Genomic DNA, 22,280 nt, shown 5'->3' on the forward strand with positions numbered 1-22,280 from the left:
GACGCGACACGGCTGGTGGTCACGACATAGCATGCGACACAGATGGCGTCTAACAAGTGATTCATCATGTTTTGGCTAGCCGTGACCTGGACATTTAATTTTACTTTGACATGCTTGAATTGTTGTATTAGGATTTATTCTACTCTGTTGCATTGCATTGTTGAATTCATGAATTTGTGTTATATGGGGTTGTTTGGTTGCCACCCCGAGAGAAATTGTCTGGCCTGAACACCTGCCTGTAACTCACCTATGGTTTGTTTGGTTGCCGGCCTGAGAGAAGAAATGGCTGCCTGACATGTACGTCCTAGTAGTATAGTTAACCTGTCCTACTAATAAAATATAAGATAAAATGTAACGTTTAGCACAGGCAATGTGGTTAGCCTGTCTCAGGCATCCTTTTTTCTTGCGCCTGACATGCTGCAACTGCTGCCTGGCACTAAACAAAAGCCATCACTAATATTTAAGCAATAAAAAATAGGGCGCCAGGCCAAGGCAACAACCAAACAGGTTTACACTATACTAACCTGGCCAGACAAAATATTGGAACTCATTAGACTACACTCAGGCACCATTATTTTTGAGACACAGTGCTCAAGCCTCCAACCAAACAGCATCTTAGAGCTTGTTCGGTTAATCCCTCACACAAAGGGATTAGAGAGGATTGGAGGGGATTGAAGTGAATTTTGACTTGTAGAAGATTTAATCTCTGTCAATCCTCTCCAAATCCCTTCAAATTTGAAGCAACCGAACAAGGCCTTAGAGGGATTTGCCAAAGCCTGACTGTGGATGCTGTAAGGAGTGCATTCCCATGCTGCAATTAATATAAAAAAATCTAGTCAAAACATTTGCTGCTGTAGTTTCCCAAGAAAAAGAGAAGGAAAAAGTTTATACGCCATCGACTCCGAACTGCACAGAGTAGACAAAAAGAGCTATGTTGACAATAAAAGAAGGGACTTTCATTTGGAAATAGGAGACTTGGTACATTTAAAAGTCTCCCATATGAAAGGAGTTAATCGCTTTGGACAGGAAAAGAAGTTGAGTCTGAGATATATTGGACATTTCCGTGTTACCAAACAGATCGGAGAGGTGGCCTACCAATTAGAGCTCCCAAAGGCTCTCGCTGGAGTACATAATGTATTCCATGTGTCTTTACTTTGTAAATGCCTAAAACCACCACATCAACCGGTAGAACTAGCTAGAATTGTTTCAGCCGCGGGAGAATCTATCATGCAAAGAATATCCCATCCGTATATTGGATATTAAAGACCGTGAGGCTAGGTGCCAAACCATTCGGTTCACCAAAGTACAATGAAATAATCACAGCGGGATGAGGCCACCTGGGAAAGGGAAGACGACTTAATAAAAACATTTGTGCACCTCTTCCGAGATTAAGGTACATAAATTTCGAGGTCGAAATTTTTATAAGGTGGAGCGGATGTAACGACCTAAAATAAATATGTGCTAATAGTTTGTGTAACTGGATCATTATACTGGGATTATTGGTTAAAATGTCACTCCAGAAGAGAAGAGAATAGATAAGTACTCACTCCGTTTTTATTTACTCCGCATATTAGGTTTGACTGAAGTCAAACTTCATAAAATTTGACCAAATCTATAGAAAAAATATGAACATTTACAATAGCAAATCTATATGATGTGAAAGTATATTCAATAATGAATCTAATGGTATTGATTTGTTATTGTATATATTATTATTTCTGTCTATCAACTTTGTCAAAGTTTACAAAGTTTGACTTCGAGCAAAGCTAAAATGCGGAGTAAATAAAAGCAGAGGGAGTACAACGTCCAGCAGATTATTTATGCAATTCTTAAAATACTTGGGTAATTAGAGCCAACCGTGGGATAATCAAAACCTAAGTTAGCCTTTACTCTACAGATGTCACACTCTCGCCCCGCTTCTGTTGCACTATAAATAACCCTTCGGCCGCATAATACTAATCGCCCACCCAACATTCTCCATGAAGGAGATAAACCTGTATAGGTTGTATGAGGCGACAAGAGCGGCAGCCGAAGCAGCGGACGCGACACGGCTGGTGGTCACGACAGAGCACGCGACACAGATGGCGTCCAAAGAGTGATTCATCATGTTTTGGCTAGCCGTGACCTGGACGTTTAATTTTACTTTGACATGCTTGAATTGTTGTATTAGGATTTATTCTACTCTGTTGCATTGCATTGTTGAATTCATGAATTTGTGTTATATGGGGCTGTTTGGTTGCCACCTGAGAGAAATTGCCTGGCCTGAACACCTGCCTGTAACTCGCTTATGGTTTGTTTGGTTGCCGGCCTGAGAGAAGAAATAACTGCCTGACATATACGTCCTAGTAGTATAGTTAACCTGTCCTAATAATAAAATATAGGATAAAATGTAACGTTTAGCACATGTAATGTGGTTAGCCTGTCTCAAGCATCCTTTTTTCTTGCGCCTGACGTGCTGCAGCTGCTGCCTGGCACTAAACAAAAGCCATCACTAGCAATAAAAAAAATAGGGCGCTAGGCCAGGGCAACAACCAAACAAGTTTACACTATACTAACCTGGCCAGACAAAATATTGAAACTCATTAGACAACACTCAGGCAGCATTATTTTTGAGACACAGTGCTCAAGCCTCCAACCAAAAACAGCATCTTAGAACTTGTTCGGTTAATTCCTCACACAAGGGGATTAGAGAGGATTGGAGGGGATTGAAGTGTATTTTGACTTGTAGGAGATTTAATTCCCATCAATCCTCTCCAAACCCCTTCAAATCTGAAGCAACCGAACAAGGCCTTAGGGGGATTTGCCAAAGCCTGACTGTGCATGTTGTAAGGAGTGCATTCCCATGCCGCGATTAATATAAAAAATCCAGTCAAAACATTTGCCGTTGTAGTTTCCAAAGAAAAAGAGAAGAAAAAAGTTACCGCCGGCGCTCAAGTACGTGGCAGGACAGTCGTTAACCCCTCGCCCATCACAGCCTCCACGTGTCCCCAACGGACACGGCTGGGGCCGAAATCACTGTTTTAATCTTTTCAATAATCTTTGCCACATAATGAACTTGACATGAAAGTATTTGACGACCGAGCCATTTAGAAACGTCACAGTCTGTGGCATTTCTTCTTCATATAAAAATGCCGTAATATCTTGCATTTCAGCTCCACATTCAAACGCCAAACTTGCTCGCGTTTTCGTTCCACATAAAAACGCCAAGCATCTTGACGTTGCTGCCCAGGCCGAAACGCCAAAGCTCATGGCGTTGCTAGCTAGCTACGGCGAGCAATGGCACGTACAAAAGGCATGAAGGGAGGGGCTGGCGATGCTAGGAGGATAATGCAAACTTTTTCGTGGAGAAATCAGGAAAGATACGGCCGGCTGGCTAAAACCACAGCAAAAGCAACACACACTAGTCACGTCGCTCACCAGCTCGTCCTCCTCCCCTGCCCTGAGCTCAGCTCAGCTCAGCTCAGTGGTGGCAGGTAGATGCGCGACAGCTCAAGCGATGCAGGGAGCCGGCGAGACGGTCGAGCTCGCCGGGCAGATGTGTTCACGCGAGCGGCGAGTATGGTCGCACGGCGGCGTTGTCGACGAGGTTGAGCCTGGTGACTCTGGCAACCATGTGCGCCGCCGTTTATTCCTTCTTCTCAACATGTTCGAAGACGGCAGAGCGCGAGAGCAAGAGCTCGGACCCCTTGCTCGTCCCTTGTCTCATGCTCCCACTGCACCCGCCGTGCACTTTGCTCCTACCAACAACCAGCTCAATGCACCGGAACCCTCTGCCGCAGCACGAACCTGCCAGGCTAAGGACGGCGCACCACCATGCGGTTCCTGACAACACGACCTGATGTCTTGCACTTGGATTCGAGATGGCAACGACGGCGGTGCTCGAGCGAGCGAACGGTCGGGGTCACCATCGGCGTCCCGGTGTGCGTTGGCCTCCGCGAGCTCCTTCCTAAGAGAGTTTCAGCTAGCAACGCCATAAGCTCTGGCGTCTCAGCCCGGGAAGCCATGTGGAGCGAAAACGCTCGCTAGCTCGGCGTTTGAATATGGACTGAAACGCGAGATATCTCAATATTTCTATATGGAGAAAAAACGTCATGGGTTGTGGCGTTGCTAAAAGAGTCAAATTGTGAAATACTTTCATGTCGAGTTCATTTTGTGACAAAGATCACCGAAAAGGTCAAAACAGTGATTTTGGCCCACAGCTAGGCGCCGCTGGAAGCGCGCGGTGCATGCATGCGTGATCTCGGAACTAAGAGCATCTCCAACAGAAGCGATATATAAGCGTTGCACGGTATAAAATCTACTTTTAGCACGCGCGGACCTAATTTGAAGTCACCAGCAGCCGCATAAAAAGCGTGCATGCGCTATAACTAATGCAGCGTGCGCATTAAAAAGGCATCGCGCGCAGCATATTTAGTGCTTCCGGTCGCGCGTGCTACAAACTCTGAACTGCTGCAGATGAGACCGTTTGATTGGGGCCGCTGGACTCGCACGCGCAACATATTTTACAGCACTTGTTAAAGCAAACGTCTTCTAGCGCCTTAAAAAATCTACTTACGCGCTGTAAATCAGATTTTTGGCGCTGCCTATTGAGCGGCCGTTGGAGATGCTCTAAGCAATGGCGCCGCACTCGACCTATATATAAAAGAGCCCGCTCTCCCCGCCACGCACGCACGCACGCACATATACAGAGCACATCGCTCGCTTTCACCACGCAAACAAAAATCCTAGAGGAATCAGAAGGGGGGAGCCGGCCGGAGACTCGGAAATGCCGGTGTTCAGCGCCACGGCGGTCACGGCCGCGGTCCTCGTCGGGGCGGGCGCCGTGGGCACGTACCTCCTCTGGCCCGTCACTGGCCCGGCCGCGCTCATGATGAAGGCCCTGGGCGCGGCGAGGTTCTTCATCTCTCGGGCGGTGTTCCTTGCTAACCCCCAGCTCTACTTCGAGCTGCTTCGCACGGCCGGCGCTGCTGCGGCGGCTGCCGCCTTCGCCGCCTAGTCATGGAGTACGGGAGGCAACGGACCGGCCGGCGTCTGCGCGTTCGTTATATATATCAACCAATGCACAGGACAAGGTAGTAGTAGTATGTAGCGGCAATAAGCTGGATCGAGTAGGAGTAGCAAACTAGCTACAAGAACTGACCTTTTGTACTGCTTGGGTGCTCGTACCTGTAACCCAACAAGCTAAGTGTTAGCCAAGTTTAAGTATAGGTTCGTCCCTTGTATATCTCGAGCTTGAACTATGAAGTTGCCGTGTTACTCCATATATGATGTGAAAGTAGCAGCAGTAGTAGTAAGAGTAGGGAGGTGGATTAGGAGCACTCGGCGACGCACACATACGAAATCTCCGCCGCATGCATGCAATCTTGGGATCCGTGCCACTTTGCTGGAAACCATTACAGGCTGTGAATACGCCACCGGTTTTGTAGGACGAAATGGTAGATACATGTTCTTGGTCATTTACTATATCCAGTTTACGATATTTATTATAGCTGCACGTCGGACATTAAATGTTCTAACATGGCAATGAATCCAGTCAGATGATGAGAGTTTTCCACGCAACATTGAATTGGATTTGTACGAGAGGGACGGGTCAAGCAAAATACTCCCTCCGTCCGCCAAAGAGCGTACGTCTGGCTTTTGATTTTTTTTCCCAAAATAAGTGTACATCTGGCTCCCTCGCTGGTAATTTTCCATTCACCCCCCGGTCTACGCCTCGAGGTCACCGCACCGAGCGACAACCCAATCCTCTCGTCCTCCCCCAAATCGAAGCCGGTCTTCCTCCTCTCCCCCAAACTCTCTTCCTCCCGATCCAACCCCACATCACAGAGAGTCAATCATCCAATCCAACGCCATTGCTGGTGATGCAGAGATTAATGGCAGCCGGTCCATATAAGCTGCCGGTAGGGTGTGCATCAAACCGCATCCATGGAAGGCGGCGGAGGAGAAGAAGCCGGCGATGGCCAGCAAGTCAAGGCCGCCGCGACGACCGGCGGCGGAACACGCGACCGTGGCAGATCTGGATCTGGAGGCCCTCGCCGTGCTCTGGCAGCCAGGTTCCGTCCTCGTCCGCCCTCGAAGACCAATCGGGTTCGGCGGAGCGGCGTCGGAGCAAAAATTTCCAGGTACCTAGAGCTGGTAGATGGAGCAGGGGTTGGCGGTGAAGCTGGTGTCGGGCACGTAGGCACTGTACCCTGCGGTGGAGCGGCTCATGCGGCTAGGCAGGACGACCCGGCGGCAAGTGCTGGGCAAAACGGCGCACCGGCAAGTGCCGGGCAAGCTGGTCTTGGGGCTGACCAGGACGCCGTGGAGAAGACAAGCAATTCTACTACTCCGTGAGTACCAGTAGCTCTGTAAGTTTGGCAATGCAAGCTGTACTCCGTGAATGAATAATCAAGTCTTGGTCTCTAACGTTGAGGCTTGCATGATCCGTTGCAATACAACGTTTATCTTGTCAATTAGTCCGGCTTTAGTCTGGCCAGATGCAAATCAGTTTAATCTTGTCAAGTATGAAAAGTAGTGAGCTTGAATGCCTATCGAGCAAGCCGTCCGTAAACATCCTATATAGTGTGGTCTTCTTCACACCCAACGCTCTTGTGAGGCTGCGTATAGTTCTCCTTTGACTTCGAGAAATCTCAGCAACTATACTGAGGTCAACTACAATCCTTTTGCGCCCACAGTTTTTCGGCTTCCTTGATCTTACATCAACGGGTACACCTTGTTGAAGACACTCCTTCACTCTCCTCCAAACACGTCTGACCTTGTGCACTGAAACATGGAACATGTTTGCAACTTCTCTAGTTGTGGTCTTCTTTAATTTCCGATTGACACTTCTTGCTAGCAATTCTTCATAAATACCAGTCCTTTGCAAATCTGTTAAATTCTTGTATTTGTCTTCATCATGAACTTGCTCATTATCTTGTTGCTCTTGCTCCACATCCATGTCTTCTTCTGGTGCTGAATCGTCAAGCTCTTCTTCCTCAAATTGAATCTCTATATCGCCTGCATACACACCATAGTCATCCTTGTCAACTTGAAGGTTCTGTAATGCTTCATCCGTTGCTTGCACTTCCTCTTCCATGCTTTGGAAAACACCACCTTGGTCTTCAAGTTCGTCATCTACAAGATGTGGTCATGTGAGTAGTTGAATAAGATTTTAATTAAACATAAATTTATCTTACTTACCCGATTCATCCGATTCATGCAGGTCCTCTTCTCCTTGAGCAACATCAGCCTCATGTTCATCTTCTACCTCAAGACATTGCCCCGTGTTTAGATTGAAGTGACGTGCGGGCTGGAGTTCTTCATGCACGGTTTTGAAAATCAAAAGTCATAACACATGTCAAGATTTCTTTTTGATAAATTTAACTATGAATAGAGAATATTTTCTCGGTCTTGGCTTTCTATAACAGGCACTTTTGAAAATTGTTTGTCTTGTCGCTTGTACGTTGTCAATGTAGTTTCAACACAAATTTATTTTACTAACCTGATTCATCCGGTTCATGCAGGTCCTCTTCTCCATGGACAACATCAGGCTCATGTTCATCTTCTACATTAAGAAATATGTTTAGATCGAAGTGAACAAGAAGAAGGATTGAACAAGAAGAAGGATTGAACAAGAAGAATTGAATAGATTAGCAAGGAGTACCTGGGTCCATGTTTAGATCGAAGTGATGTTCGGGTTGGAGTTCTTCATGCAAGGCAGCTCCATCTTCTTCTTGTACAGCTTGCTCATCCAAGGTAGCTTCATCTTCTTCCTGTACAGGTTGCCAATTGAGATCAGGCAACCTGCCATCTTCTTCCTCTCGCTCATCTGGTGCTGCTAAGTTCAAGTCGATGGCCATGGCTAGTGTGTGTGTGTGTGCTCTACTGTTTGGTCCATGTAAGCTGGCTTTGTAGCTGGGATTAGACCATTGGTCTCCCTTCTAATTTTTATGGCGCCAAGTACCTTTGTTGTTTTACTAGTACTACAGCCGTTGGAGGGAACAGTGAAAGTTGGAGTACACTTGCTGGCGGGAAGCCATTTCTAGTATTTGGATTCCTTTTTGCTTGTTTGCATTAACTGCACACTATAATCGAAGCAACACAGCCGCTGACAGCTACTTAAATGAGGAGAGTAAGGGGTTTTATGCAAAAATGCTTAATTTGTCTCCAAAGTGCCAAATGCACAGTCTTTGGCGGACGGAGGGAGTAAAAGAGTGGCGTGGCTACACTGTGTGTGTTCGGGTCAGTGTAAGTCACTGTTTGTCGAGAGAGAATGTAATGCAACGGTAAAAATATTAGACTCCTTGGTACCTTGTCCGATTAGCAGGTATACATTAGCAATAAGCATCACAACAACAGCAGATGCTACTTAAACATTCCACAGAACGATGAGAAAAAACATTTGTAAACAGAATTACCAGGTAGGGTGGCATTAAAAAACTACATTATTCCTTGAAGGCTTCTGAAAACCAGCGACCTAGAGGCATGATGTCAATGTCAGGAGACCTTGATGCAAACAAAAAGCACAACGAAGAGATTCAGAACTAGAAAAACAATGATGATCCGATGAAATTTCTTTTCTTCGCTGGGTGGCGGTGTCGACGGTGGCGGTGGCGACGTTGGGTGGCGAGCTGGGGGAGGCGTTGGGCAAGGTAGACGTGGGCGGCAAGGCAAGACGCTCCAAGGCTACTCCGGTGACACCGCGGGCCCCCAGCGCCCGCGCCAAGGCCAAGCTGGGAGAATTGACATCGTTGGAAAGTGCAAAACTGCGGCTCGCCGACAAGAACCTGGAGATTATAGGTAATCCCCTACCATCTTACCGTATCTTGAATGCTTTTACGGATGATCAGCTTGCTAGCATTCTGGATGATAGTGGCGTGGCGATTAGTGACCCTTGTAGCGAGATCATCTCTATGGTTCGTGCTCGGGAAGAAGCGCAGGCCATGCTGGCGGCTGCGGCTGCTCGTGGGGACGAACAGATCCAGCGCGCCAGCGTTCCGGGGGCGGATGGCAGCGAGGTAGTGCCCGAGGAGGAGACAGAGGCTAGGGAAGTCTCTGATTTTCCTTCTTCCAGTCGGATGCCGGCTAGGAAGCGCGTGGCGAAAGCGGTGACATCCAGGGGGGTGCGCCTGCGCAATCGTATCATTTAACATGCGTTATCTTTTTTGAAACATTCGGGGTTGTGGCCACGGGGGGCGGCGTACACAACTCAAGGAGTACATGGCCAGAGAGAGGATTGACGTCATAGCCCTTCAGGAAACGATCAAAGCTGACTTCTCGTTCCGTGATCTTCTGGCTTTCGATCCCTTACAGCGTTTCTCTTGGCACTGGTTGCCCTCTGTGGGCCACTCGGGTGGTATCTTAATGGGCTGTAATAATGATATTTGTGATGTTTTGCAATGGGATGTTGGGGAGTTTTTTCTTTCTGCTACTATTAGTCACCGCGTCTCGGGCCTTTCGTGGGTAGTGGTGTGCGTTTATGGGCCGGCAGATCACTCGTGCTCGGCTATTTTCCTTCAGGAACTGACTAACTTGGTAGGGACCAAGCGAGCTAGCAATTTGCCCCTGGTGGTTGGTGGGGACTTCAATCTTATTCGCTCGGGTGCGGACAAGAACAACGCCAACATTGACTGGACTGAACTTGTTGGAGACTTCATATCTCTCAACTCGGTTATTTGTTTGAAATATTAATTTCAACTCCTGGAACATCTCATATGGTCCATGACGTTCAAAACGTCTTTGAAATCCCGATTCTAAGCTGTTAAGCATGGTGCACTAAACTATCAAGTAGTCATCATATTGAGCTAGCCAAACGTTCATAACGTCTGTATCTGCTCCTGCAATAGGTTTGTCACCTAGCGGTGCATCAAGGACATAATTCTTCTGTGCAGCAATGAGGATAATCCTCAGATCACGGATCCAATCCGCATCATTGCTACTAACATCTTTCAACTTAGTTTTCTCTAGGAACATATCAAAAATAAAACAGGGGAGCTAAACGCGAGCTATTGATCTACAACATAGATATGCTAATACTACCAGGACTAAGTTCATGATAAATTAAAGTTCAATTAATCATATTACTTAAGAACTCCCACTTAGATAGACATCCCTCTAATCCTCTAAGTGATCACGTGATCCAAATCAACTAAACCATGTCCGATCATCACGTGAGATGGAGTAGTATCAATGGTGAACATCAATATGTTGATCATATCTACTATATGATTCACCCTCGACCATTCGGTCTCCGTGTTCTGAGGCCATATCTGTTATATGCTAGGCTCGTCAAGTTAAACCTGAGTATTCCGCGTGCGCAACTGTTTTGCACCCGTTGTATTTGAACGTAGAGCCTATCACACCCGATCATCACGTGGTGTCTCAGCACGAAGAACTTTCGCAACGGTGCATACTCAGGGAGAACACTTATACTTTGATAATTTAGTGGGGGATCATCTTATAATGCTACCGTCAATCAAAGCAAGATAAGATGCATAAAAGATAAACATCACATGCAATCAATATAAGTGATATGATATGGCCATCATCATCTTGTGCTTGTGATCTCCATCTCCGAAGCACCTTCATGATCACCATCATCACCGGCGCGACACCTTGATCACCATCGTAGCATCGTTGTCGTCTCGTCAATCTTATGCTTCCACGACTATCGCTACCGCTTAGTGATAAAGTAAAGCATTACAGCGCAATTGCATTGCATACAATAAAGCGACAACCATATGGCTCCTGCCAGTTGCCGATAACTCGGTTACAAAACATGATCATCTCATACAATAAAATTTAGCATCATCTCTTGACCATATCACATCACAACATGCCCTGCAAAAACAAGTTAGACGTCCTCTACTTTGTTGTTGCAAGTTTTACGTGGCTGTTACGGGCTTAGCAAGAACCGTTTTTACCTACGCATCAAAACCACAACGATAGTTTGTCAAGTTGGTGCTGTTTTAACCTTCGCAAGAACCGGGCGTAGCCACACTTGGTTCAACTAAAGTTGGAGAAACTGACACCCGCCAGCCACCTATGTGCAAAGCACGTCGGTAGAACCAGTCTCGCGTAAGCGTACGCGTAATGTCGGTCCGGGCCGCTTCATCCAATAATACCGCCGAACCAAAGTATGACATGCTGGTAAGCAGTATGACTTATATCGCCCACAACTCACTTGTGTTCTACTCGTGCACAACATCAACGCATAAAACCTAGGCTCGGATGCCACTGTAGGGGAACGTAGTAATTTCAAAATTTTCCTACGCACATGCAAGATCATGGTGATGCATAGAAACGAGAGGGGAGAGTGTTGTCTACGTACCCTCGTAGACCGGCAACGGAAGCGTTGACACAACATAGAGGAAGTAGTCATATGTCTTCCCGATCCGACCGATCCAAGTACCGAACGTACGACACCTCCGAGTTCTGCACACGTTCAGCTCGGTGACGTTCCTCGAGTTCCAATCCAGCAAAACGTTGAGGGAGAGTTTCGTCAGCACGACGGCGTGATGACGGTGATGATGTTCTACTGACGCAGGGCTTCGCCTAAGCACCGCTACGATAAGACCGAGGTGGAATATGGTGGAAGGAGGCACCGCACACGGCTAAGGAACGATCACGAGGATCAACTTGTGTGTCATGGGGTGCCCCTTGCCTCAGTATTTAAAGGAGGGAGAGGGGGAGGTGCGGCCGGCCCTATGGGTGCGCCTGGAGGAGTCCTACTCCAACCGGGAGTAGGACTCCCCCCTCTTGCCTTGTTGGAGAAGGAAGGAGGAAGGGAGAAAGAGGAAAGGGGGGGCGCCCCCCCCTTCCTTGTCCTATTCGGACTAGGGGGGAGGGGGCGCACGGCCTGCCCTGGCCGGCCCTCCTCTTCTCCCTTATGGCCCATGTAGGCCCAATAACCCCCCGGGGGGGGGGGGGGGTTCCGGTAACCCCCCGGTACTCCGGTAAAATCCCGATTTCACCCGGAACGTTTCCGATATCCAAATATAGGCTTCCAATATATCAATATTTATGTCTTAACCATTTCGAGACTCCTCGTCATGTCCGTGATCATATCCAGGTCTCCGAACAACCTTCGATACATCAAAACACAAAAACCCTAATTACGATCGTCACCGAACTTTAAGTGTGCGGACCCTACAGGTTCGAGAACTATGTAGACATGACCGAGACATGTCTCCGGTCAATAACCAATAGCGGAACCTTGATGCTCATATTGGCTCCTACATATTCTACGAAGATCTTTATCGGTCAGACCGCATAACAACATACGTTGTTCCCTTTGTCATCGATATGTTACTTGCCCGAGATTCGATCGTCGGTATCTCAATACCTAGTTCAATCTCGTTACCGGCAAGTCTCTTTACTCGTTCCGTAATACATCATCCTGCAACTAACTCATTAGTTGCAATGCTTGCAAGGCTTAAGTGATGTGCATTACCGAGAGGGCCCAGAGATACCTCTCCGACAATCGGAGTGACAAATCCTAATCTCGAAATACGCCAACCCAACAAGTACCTTCGGAGACACCTGTAGAGCACCTTTATAATCACCCAGTTACGTTGTGACATTTGGTGGCACACAAAGTGTTCCTCCGGTAAACGGGAGTTGCATAATCTCATAGTCATAGGAACATGTATAAGTCATGAAGAAAGCAATAGCAACAAACTAAACGATCAAGTGTTATGCTAACGGAATGGGTCAAGTCAATCACATCATTCTCCTAATGATGTGATCCCGTTAATCAAATGACAACTCATGTCTATTGTTAGGAAACACAACCATCTTTGATCAACGAGCTAGTCAAGTAGAGGCATACTAGTGACACTCTGTTTGTCTATGTATTCACACATGTATTATGTTTCCGGTTAATACAATTCTAGCATGAATAATAAACATTTATCATGATATAAGGAAATAAATAATAACTTTATTATTGCCTCTAGGGCATATTTCCTTCAACCCCCATCATCATATTCTATTCCACCCATAGTGCTATGTCTATGGCTCACGCTCATATATTGCGTGAAAATTTATAGGTTTGAGATTACTACAGTATGAAACAATTGCTTGGCTTGTCATCGGGGTTGTGCATGATGAGAGCATTCTTGTGTGACGAAAATGGAGCATGACAAAACTATATGATTTTGTAGGGATGAACATTCTTTGGCCATGTTATTTTGAGAAGACATAATTGCTTAGTTAGTATGCTTGAAGTATTATTATTTTTATGTGAACATGAACTTTTATCTTGAATCTTTCGGATCTGAATATTCATACCACAATTAAGAAGAATTACATTAAAATTATGCCAAGTAGCACTCCGCATCAAAAATTCTATTTTTATCATTTACCTACTCGAGGACGAGCAGGAATTAAACTTGGGGATGCTTGATACGTCTCCAACGTATCTATAATTTTTGATTGCTCCATGTTATATTATCTACTGTTTTGGATATTATTGGGCTTTATTATCCACTTCTATATTATTTTTGGGACTAACCTATTAACCGAAGGCCCAGCCCAGAATTGCTGTTTTTGCCTATTTTAAGGTTTCAAAGAAAAGGAATATTAAACGGAGTCCAAACGGAATGAAACCTTCGGGAACGCGATTTTCTTACCGAACATGATCCAGGAGACTTGGACCCTGCGTCAAGAAATAGAGGAGGAGGCCACGAGGTAGGGGGCGTGCCTACCCCCCAGGCGCGCCCTCCACCCTCGTGGGCCCCCTGTGACTCCACTGACGTACTCCTTCCTCCTATATATATACCTACGTACCCCCAAACGATCAGATACTGAGCCAAAACCCAAATTCCACCGCCGTAACTTTCTGTATCCACGAGATCCCATCTTGGGGCCTGTTCCGGAGCTCCGCCGGAGGGGGCATCCATCACGGAGGGCTTCTACATCAACACCATAGCATCTCCGATGAAGTGTGAGTAGTTTACCTCAGACCTTCGGGTCCATATTTATTAGCTAGATGGCTTCTTCTCTCTTTTTGGATCTCAATACAATGTTCTCCCCCTCTCTTGTGGAGATCTATTCGATGTAATCTTTTTTTGCGGTGTGTTTGTTGAGACCGATGAATTGTGGGTTTATGATCAAGATTATCTATGAACAATATTTGAATCTTCTCTGAATTCTTTTATATATGATTGGTTATCTTTGCAAGTCTCTTCGAATTATCAGTTTGGTTTAGCCTACTAGATTGATCTTTCTTGTAATGGGAGAAGTGCTTAGCTTTGGGTTCAATCTTGCGGTGTCCTTTCCCAGTGACAGTAGGGGCAGCAAGGCACGTATTGTATTGTTGCCATCGAGGATAACAAGATGTTTTTTTATCATATTGCATGAATTTATCCCTCTACATCATGTCATCTTGCTTAAGGCGTTACTCTGTTTCCATGAACTTAATATTCTAGATGCATGCTGGATAGCGGTCGATGAGTGGAGTAATAGTAGTAGATGCAGGTATGAGTCGGTCTATTTTGTCTCGGACGTGATGCCTATATACATGATCATACCTAGATATTCTGATAACTATGCTCAATTCTGTCAATTGCTCAACAATAATTCGTTTCATCCACCGTAAAATACTTATGCTCTTGAGAGAAGCCACTAGTGAAACCTATGGCCCCCGGGTCTATCTTCATCATATTAATCTTCCAATACTTAGTTATTTCCTTTGATTTTTTCCTTTCCTTTTATTTTACTTTGCATCTTTATCACAAAAATACCAAAAAAATTATCTTATCATATCTATCAGATCTCACTCTCGTAAGTGACCGTGAAGGGATTAACAACCCCTTATCGCGTTGGTTGCGAGGAGTTATTTGCTTTGTGCAGGTACGAGGGACTCGCGCGTAGCCTCCTACTGGATTAATACCTTAGTTCTCAAAAACTGAGGGAAATACTTACGCCACTTTGCTGCATCATCCTTTCCTCTTTAAGGAAATCCAAGGCAGTGCTCAAGAGGTAGTAGCGAGCACCGCAACTAGTTCGCCGACGGTGTCGATCGCTGTGCCGCCGACGAGGTCGATCATCTTCGCCTCCTCTCTCTCGCCCTACTACACTGGAGTCGTTTCCGGCGTAGATCATCTCGGCCTCCTCTCTCGTCCACTGCACTGACGATACCATGGCGCGAGCACTGCATTCTCCTCCTCTGTCCACTGTCTTTGCGCGAGCACCGCAACTAGTTCGCCGACGGTGTCGCTCGCTGTGCCGCCGACGAGGTCGATCATCTTCGCCTCCTCTCTCCCGCCCTACTACACTGGAGTCATTTCCGGCGTCGATCATCTCGGCCTCCTCTCTCGTCCACTGCACTGACGATACCATGGCGCGAGCACTGCATTATCCTCATCTGTCCATTGTCTTTACGCGAGCACCGCAACTAGTTCGCCGACGATGTCGCTCGCCGTGCCGCCGACGGGGTCACTCGTCCATGACTCCATGCTCGTCATGTCGGACACGGCGCCATGGCCACTATCTACCGCAGTCGTCATGGTCCGGCGCACACTGCATTTCTTCTCTCCTTCCTCTGCTAGCGTCTTAACCCTGTGTGCTAAGTGCAAGTGCTAACTCTTAATCATACCACATGCGGGCAACCAAACAGCGTGTAGTTGCATGCGCCGAGACAATGCAAGCAACCAAACAACGCGCCAAAGTTGATCTCCTAATGCAGGAAGTCCATATGCAGGCAACCAAACAACTCGCAGATGTCGTATATAAGGTTGTTTTCGAGAACCAGGCTGAGTGGAGAAGGGTATGCAACGCAGGTACTGTAGCGCACGGCAACCAAACACGCCCTTGAAAAAAGTAGGATTAAAGTGACTCCGGTGTATTTAACTCAAAAAGAAAACATATTCAAAGTGGGCAAATATCTGTTTTTTTTTCTTCCTCCCCTCTTGGTCTACCACGCGCCCTACTGCTGCCGTCGTGCCGTACCTGAGCGCCGCCGCCGGCGCCGCCACACCCCTGGGAGCGCCCCCGGCTTCCCGTCTCCCACGCGCGTCGCCGCTCCCGTCCTCCCTCGTCGGGACTCCACGTTCCCCTGCCGCCGGCGCCACGCCGCCCGCAGTCAGGGGCTCGAGGTACGACCTAGGTTTGTCCTCATCCAGCGGTTCTCCTAGTCAAATCCCCACTGACCTTCCCGATTTTCGGGCGCACGCCGTCTAGATCCGCCGCCGATGCCGATGGAGACGCCAATCGAGGCCGAAGGGAAGAGCTCAGAGCCACCAGGGAATGGCTCGCTGCTGAAGATTGCCGAGAAATCCCAGGTTAGCGAGTGCTTTGGGTCACTCCAGGTGTCAAATTCTCATGCTTGCTTGCTGAGGGAGCGATTATTTGGCGCTTTGCTATTTTTGGCCAGGAATTGGGGGGTAATCCAGGGAGGGAACTGCCGCCGTTGCATCAGGGCAAGGAGGTCATCCTCGTCGATGACAATGACAGTGGTCAGGAAGATGGTGGGGGTGCCAAGGTGGACGAGAACGCGCCCCGCATCGGGTTGCGGTTCAAGACCTATGACGACGCGCTCAACTACTACAAGCAGTATGCGGTGGATTCCGGCTTCTCGGCGATCACTCTCAAGTCGTCGTACCTGAAGTCGGGGGTGTGCCGGAGGCTGGTGCTCGGGTGCAGTCGGTCAGGGAGAGGGAGAGCAAATGCGTGCTATCTGTCTAGAGAAACAGCAAAGATAAACTGCCCAGCTAGGATTTCGTTGAAGTTGAGGCAGGACAGGTGGCTTCACATTGACGACGCCAAGCTCGACCACAACCATCCGCTCAACCAGTCCTCAGACTCGCCCATGAGCTGTTACAAGAAACTGACGGATGCCAAGAGCGTGGAAAATGGTTCACGGCTTAAAGGGCGAAGGAATGTTCCGATAGCTGACAAAGAGCAGGGGAACTTTACCGAGATAGGAAGGCTTAAGTTTGGGGAAGGAGATGATGAGCAGATCCAGAAGTTTTTTGGCAGCATGCAGAATAAGAATCCAAATTTCTTCTACCTGGTGGATTTGGACAAGCAGGGGCGTCTAAGGAACTTGTTTTGGAGTGATGCTAGGTCACAGGCAGCGCATGAATACTTTGGTCATGATGTTGTTTACTTTGACACTTCATACTTGACTGAGAAATATGATCTGCCACTTGTTTTCTTCACTGGGATGAATAATCATGGCCACCCTGTTTTGTTTGGTACCGGCTTGCTTTCAGATCTCAGTGCTGAGAGCTATACCTGGCTATTCAGAGCATTTTTGTCATGTATGAAGGGCTGTTACCCAGACGCAATCATCACTGAGCATTACAACGCTATTCTGGATGCGGTTAGAGAAGTATTTTCCCAAGTTAAACACCGCCTTTGTCTGTATCGCATTATGAGAGACGTGGCAGAGAACTTGAAAGCACACGCGGAATTCAAAACAATTAAGAGAGCACTGAAGAAAGTAACATATGGGTCTTTGAAGCCCCCAGAGTTTGAGGCTGATTGGAAGAAGGTTATTGAGGAACATGGACTTGCAGGAAATGAATGCCTCAGTTCCCTACATGAGCATCGGCAATTATGGGCACCTGCTTATCTTAAAGACAAATTCTGGGCGGGTATGTCTGTTTCACAGCGTGGGGAGTCTGTTGCTTCATACTATGATGGATTTGTGTACCCAAAAACTTCTTTGAAGCAATTTTTCAGCAAATATGAGATGATATTGGAGAACAAATACAAGAAAGAGTTGCAAGCAGATGAAGAATCTTCCCATAGGACTCCATTGACTGTAACAAAGTTCTACATGGAAGAGCAACTGGCCAAGGCCTACACAATCAACATGTTCAGGAAATTTCAGGAAGAGTTGAAAGCAACAATGTATTGTGATGGTATGCCAAGTAAAGTTGATGGCCCATTTGTTACTTTTGAAGTGAAAGAATGCTCATACATGGAAGATGGAAAGGAGACGGAGAGCAGGACTTATGAAGTTTATTTTTGTAAAGAAGGGCTCATTGTTGAGTGCGAATGTGGTTTCTTTCAGTTCACTGGCATACTATGCAGACATGCGTTGTCTGTGTTTAAGTTGCATGACATGTTTGAGATCCCGTCAAGATATGTCCTTGATCGCTGGAAAAGAGACTATAAGAAACTGCATGCTTTGGCACATTATCCTAATGAGATGCTCCTTGGTGACACAGTGGAGCGCCATGATTATTTGTCTACACAGTGCCGTCAGGTTCTCAATTTAGGCTTTATATCTGAGAGTAGGTACCTTGTTGCTCTGAAGTTACTGAGAGAAGCAGAAAGGGCTCTTCTGGATGATGGTCAACCTACTAGAGACAGGCAGCCGAGGCTTCTCTCATTCGAAGCTGATGCACCTGAAAATGGCCAAGGCCTTTTTAGTTCTCAATTTCCAGAGGGTGAGAAGAATTCCCTGTCCACAAATGCAAAGCATCCTGGCCGGCCAGCAAAGAAAGTGGCAGAAACTGATCCGGATGCTGTATTACGGTCAAATAAAGAACAGGTTCGTCTCTTCTCAGTTTTGGGGGCATAAAGAGCCTCAAGCATTCATACATCAGTTTGCTGTATGACTAAGCCTTTATTGATTTATTTATGTTGTCCTTAGCAGGATTTTCTACGGTCATCATTTGTGCCAACTGAAACTAATATGATTCAAGAGACATCGTCAGGTTCCCATCTTGAAAGTCCTGACATGGGAGTGCCAGGAAGCATTCATCTAATGGTATGTAGTAATTTTGGTCTGCTTCTGCTACCATCATTTTCATGCGTGTGAACATTTTTGTTGCAAACTTAAACAGGAAGGGATATCTCCAAACCTGACATTTGGACCTCATTTTGGAATGGATGTTAGTCACCAACATCAACTGCCTAATCAACCAAGGATGATGCCGAATAACTTTATGCAGGTTTTTGCTATGCACAGATCTTTATAATATTCCATATTCTTCTTTGTTTGCAACTTCTTAGTTACTATCAACAACTGTGTTGATTTTTATGTTAACCATCTTCTCCCTGTGTGTGCATTTCTGACTTGTGTGATCAATGCCTTTCTGCTTAAAACGTTTCAGGTACAAGCAGATCCCCATGTTTTCGGAAATCAGTGGGCTTACAACCCAACGATGCAGGTCTGCCCGCACACAAATGTCTATCCCTTTTTTCTTGCGGCTTCCAAAATTATTATCCAATGTTTTAAGCTGCATGCTACTCCATGCTTATGCCCCCTGTTCACATTTTCTTCTTCACGGTCCATGCTTATGCCCCTGTTCTGATATGGAATTTCATCAATCAATGGACCTTTCAAATATATTTGGATTATTGGTAGCAAGACAAACGCACATGAGATAGGATATTTAATTTGGTCCCACTCGTTCAGGGATTCTCTTGCTCATTGTTTTCCAGCCTGATATATTATGATTTCCAACAAATGTGTACAATTATTAATCTCTGTAGCTTATCAAATGTTATTATTACACACATTGAACACCTAAAAAACTACTGTCCTCCCCGTTTTAGCATTTAAAGCTACTAGTGTATAATAAAATGACTGGTGTGACTATATTGCAGGATAATCCAATGCTAAGAACTCCTACGCGAAGAGCAGGGTAGAATATGTTCATTGCTCTAATGTGGCAGTAGAATTTTAGGTATGCTGTCTGTTCCTCCAAATCCATTGTATCAAGCTTTTGACATGTTCTTAATGTAGATGTGAACTTATGATCGTGTCGGGACATCTCTTTTTTTTGCTCCATCTGCTGACACTCAAGAGTTATTCTTGTTTCAGTGACCTACTTATTTCTTTCATGTTTGCTCATACCCATTTACTGTCAGGAATGTTATTTCTTATTTTACTTTGATATGTACATGTAATACTTGTCACCATCCATATATTTTCTTGATAGTGAGTATCTTTCTGTAGATACTAAGTTACATATTTGAAAGACCTTGATTATTGATTTTTGTGTCTGGCTTGGGATTGACAGGGTGGCGACTCTGATGTCTAGATCCCACGCACAATGGAGGTGAAGTGGGGAGCAGAGATGCTTTTAGAGTTTGTGCATCTTCGACTTAGGGTAACAAACTTTACATATTTGAAGGCGGAAGTTCTCCAGGCATAAATCTTGGAATAGCAGCAGGGAAAAAATACATCTGAGAATCAGCATATAACGTGGCAAATCTAGGGAAGTACTCCCTCCGTACCGAATTAGTTGATGTATCTAGACATGTTTTAGCGTTAGATTCATCCGTATCTTGACAAATCTAAGAAAACTAATTTGGGACGGAGGTAATACTACAGAGTACGTGGATACTGGTTAAAAGGAAAAAGAGTATGCGGATGCTAGCATACAACAAACACAACAGACGAGTAGCCGATATTGTGATGGGCACTTCACAGATCTTTTTATTATGTTGCTGTTGCTGCCAGTGCTATCTCTTCTGCTTGCTGGATGGGTTGCCAAGCCCGACCCGCCCTGCAGCGAATGCCACTACAGCTTCTTTCTTCCCAGGGTTGTCCAATACTAAAATCTGGCTCTCGTTTGGTGCTTGGCGTCGGGGTCTGTGATTTTTGTTTCCTTCGGTTGTGATCAAGCATGGTTGCGGTTCCCTTCGATCTTGTGGTCGCTGTGCCTGCTCTCCTTTCTTTGATGTGCCTGTGAATTTGAGTGGTTTCGGTTTTCATTTCGGCCAAAGGATCAAAATATTCACCTTTGCATTCAATAAAAAATCCAACCAAATGTTTCAGTTATTTGGGATATTGTTTTTAAATGTCTGAACTTGTGTGTACTACCGTAATGGCTGAAATATTTTGGTTGAAAGACCAACTGTCTAGGTATCTATTAAAATGACTGAAATTTCATTGAAAGTGATCCATATTCGTGTGCATGTGCAATTTTGGAAGCATTCTTCATTTAGGAGTCGATTGATATTTTTTAGAAACTTTTTTTTTGATGTGTTCAATTTTGTCAAGATTCACAGTTAGGACCTCTTGGGAACAAAAGAATTTTTGGAGGAAAAAGGGAATACCACAGTCCTAAAGAAATCGTACTACACCTGCCCTTTTTTTTTTGGATCCTACACATGCCCTTCGGATCCACGGGCGAATACTGGACAAGGTGGATATGGGCCGATGGCCTGTGGGACTGGGCCGGTAGCGTGGCTCCGCTAGTTAAGGGAGAGAGTGCCCCTCGAAAAAAAAAGCTAAGGAGAGCAGCTTGAGCCGAGCGAGGCATCGAACGAATGAATTGAAGAAATTCGGCTGTCTCCTGACTGCTTCTTCTACCTCTGAACATCTTCCTTTGCCTAAAGTTAAATTCTTGCTTTATGGACACGATTGAACCATCGTCGTTCATGTCCCATTTTATACATAGAATTATGGTTTCTCTCAATCCAAATGTCTTTTTTGCTGAGATCTACTCATATGTCTAAATGTTCTGAAATTTGAAGCGCACCTCACGCATCAAATTATCTATTATTTTTTTTAAATTTTTTGTGATTTTTTTCTTGACCAGGTGTGGATGAGCCTGGACTCAGAAATAGATATTCGATTAAGTTTGATCAAGTCTATTAAAAAAACAAAATCACTATGCAAAAAGTGCACAAAACCGTTAAAATGATTTTGTTTTTTTCTTTGTCCGAGCGAAATTTTGCAAAAGCCTCAACACTTACAAAGTTGAAAAGAGGGTATCAAACAAAATCCAAAAACCCTAGGTGTTTTTGATGTGTCTTTGGTCGCGACCGGTAGGCAGTATATACTAATACCAGAGACGGTATTGTGTCGCGACCACGATCTCCAACTGACTTGCTTTCGTATATCTACCCGACAAGAAACAATAAACTTTTCCGCCAAGACATAAAAAATAAAACGACAAAAGGAGGCCGCACCCCTGCAAGTCCAGGGACCGGATTTCGATGGACCATTCACGCGCCTGCCGCATGCCTGCTCTGCTAGCTAAGGGAGAGAGTGCCCCCCAAAAAAGCTAAGGGAGAGCAATGTCAACCGAGCGAGGCATCGAACGAATGAACTGAAGAAATTTATCTGCCTCCTCACTGCTTCTTCTACCTCTGAACATCTTCTTCCTTTGCCTAAAGTTAAATTATTGCTTTTGTGGACACCATCGAACCATCGCCGTTCTTGTCCCATTTCACATATAGAATTATGGATTCTCTACTCCTAATCATGAAAGCAAAAGTTATGAAAAATGTTATGTGTGACAGCTTCTCTCAATCCCTCCTTAGTCAACATATCACCAATTGTTCTTCATATCTTTCCTACTTACTCCCTCAGCTAAAAAATAATT

The 22,280-nt window shown here is 45.7% G+C and overlaps 2 protein-coding genes across 2 annotated transcripts; both read left to right on the plus strand.

Moving 5' to 3' along the window:
• Positions 1–4,701: 4,701 nt before the first annotated feature.
• LOC125506509 (protein EGG APPARATUS-1-like) lies at positions 4,702–5,186 on the plus strand. Its single transcript, XM_048671313.1, has one exon. It carries the CDS (start codon positions 4,766–4,768, stop codon positions 4,994–4,996), a length of 231 nt encoding a protein of 76 aa, XP_048527270.1. The 5' UTR covers positions 4,702–4,765; the 3' UTR covers positions 4,997–5,186.
• A 10,662-nt stretch (positions 5,187–15,848) lies between these two features.
• Positions 15,849–20,406, plus strand: LOC125511630 (protein FAR1-RELATED SEQUENCE 6-like). Its single transcript, XM_048677055.1, has 8 exons — positions 15,849–16,079; positions 16,165–16,265; positions 16,358–18,487; positions 18,593–18,706; positions 18,783–18,890; positions 19,053–19,109; positions 19,549–19,628; positions 19,965–20,406. Exons 2-7 carry the CDS (start codon positions 16,176–16,178, stop codon positions 19,588–19,590), a joined length of 2,541 nt encoding a protein of 846 aa, XP_048533012.1. The 5' UTR covers positions 15,849–16,079; positions 16,165–16,175; the 3' UTR covers positions 19,591–19,628; positions 19,965–20,406.
• The last annotated feature ends 1,874 nt before the right edge of the window (positions 20,407–22,280 follow it).

The sequence above is a fragment of the Triticum urartu genome, chromosome 5 (assembly GCF_003073215.2).
Source record: "Triticum urartu cultivar G1812 chromosome 5, Tu2.1, whole genome shotgun sequence".
In the NCBI taxonomy this organism is placed as follows: domain Eukaryota; kingdom Viridiplantae; phylum Streptophyta; class Magnoliopsida; order Poales; family Poaceae; genus Triticum; species Triticum urartu.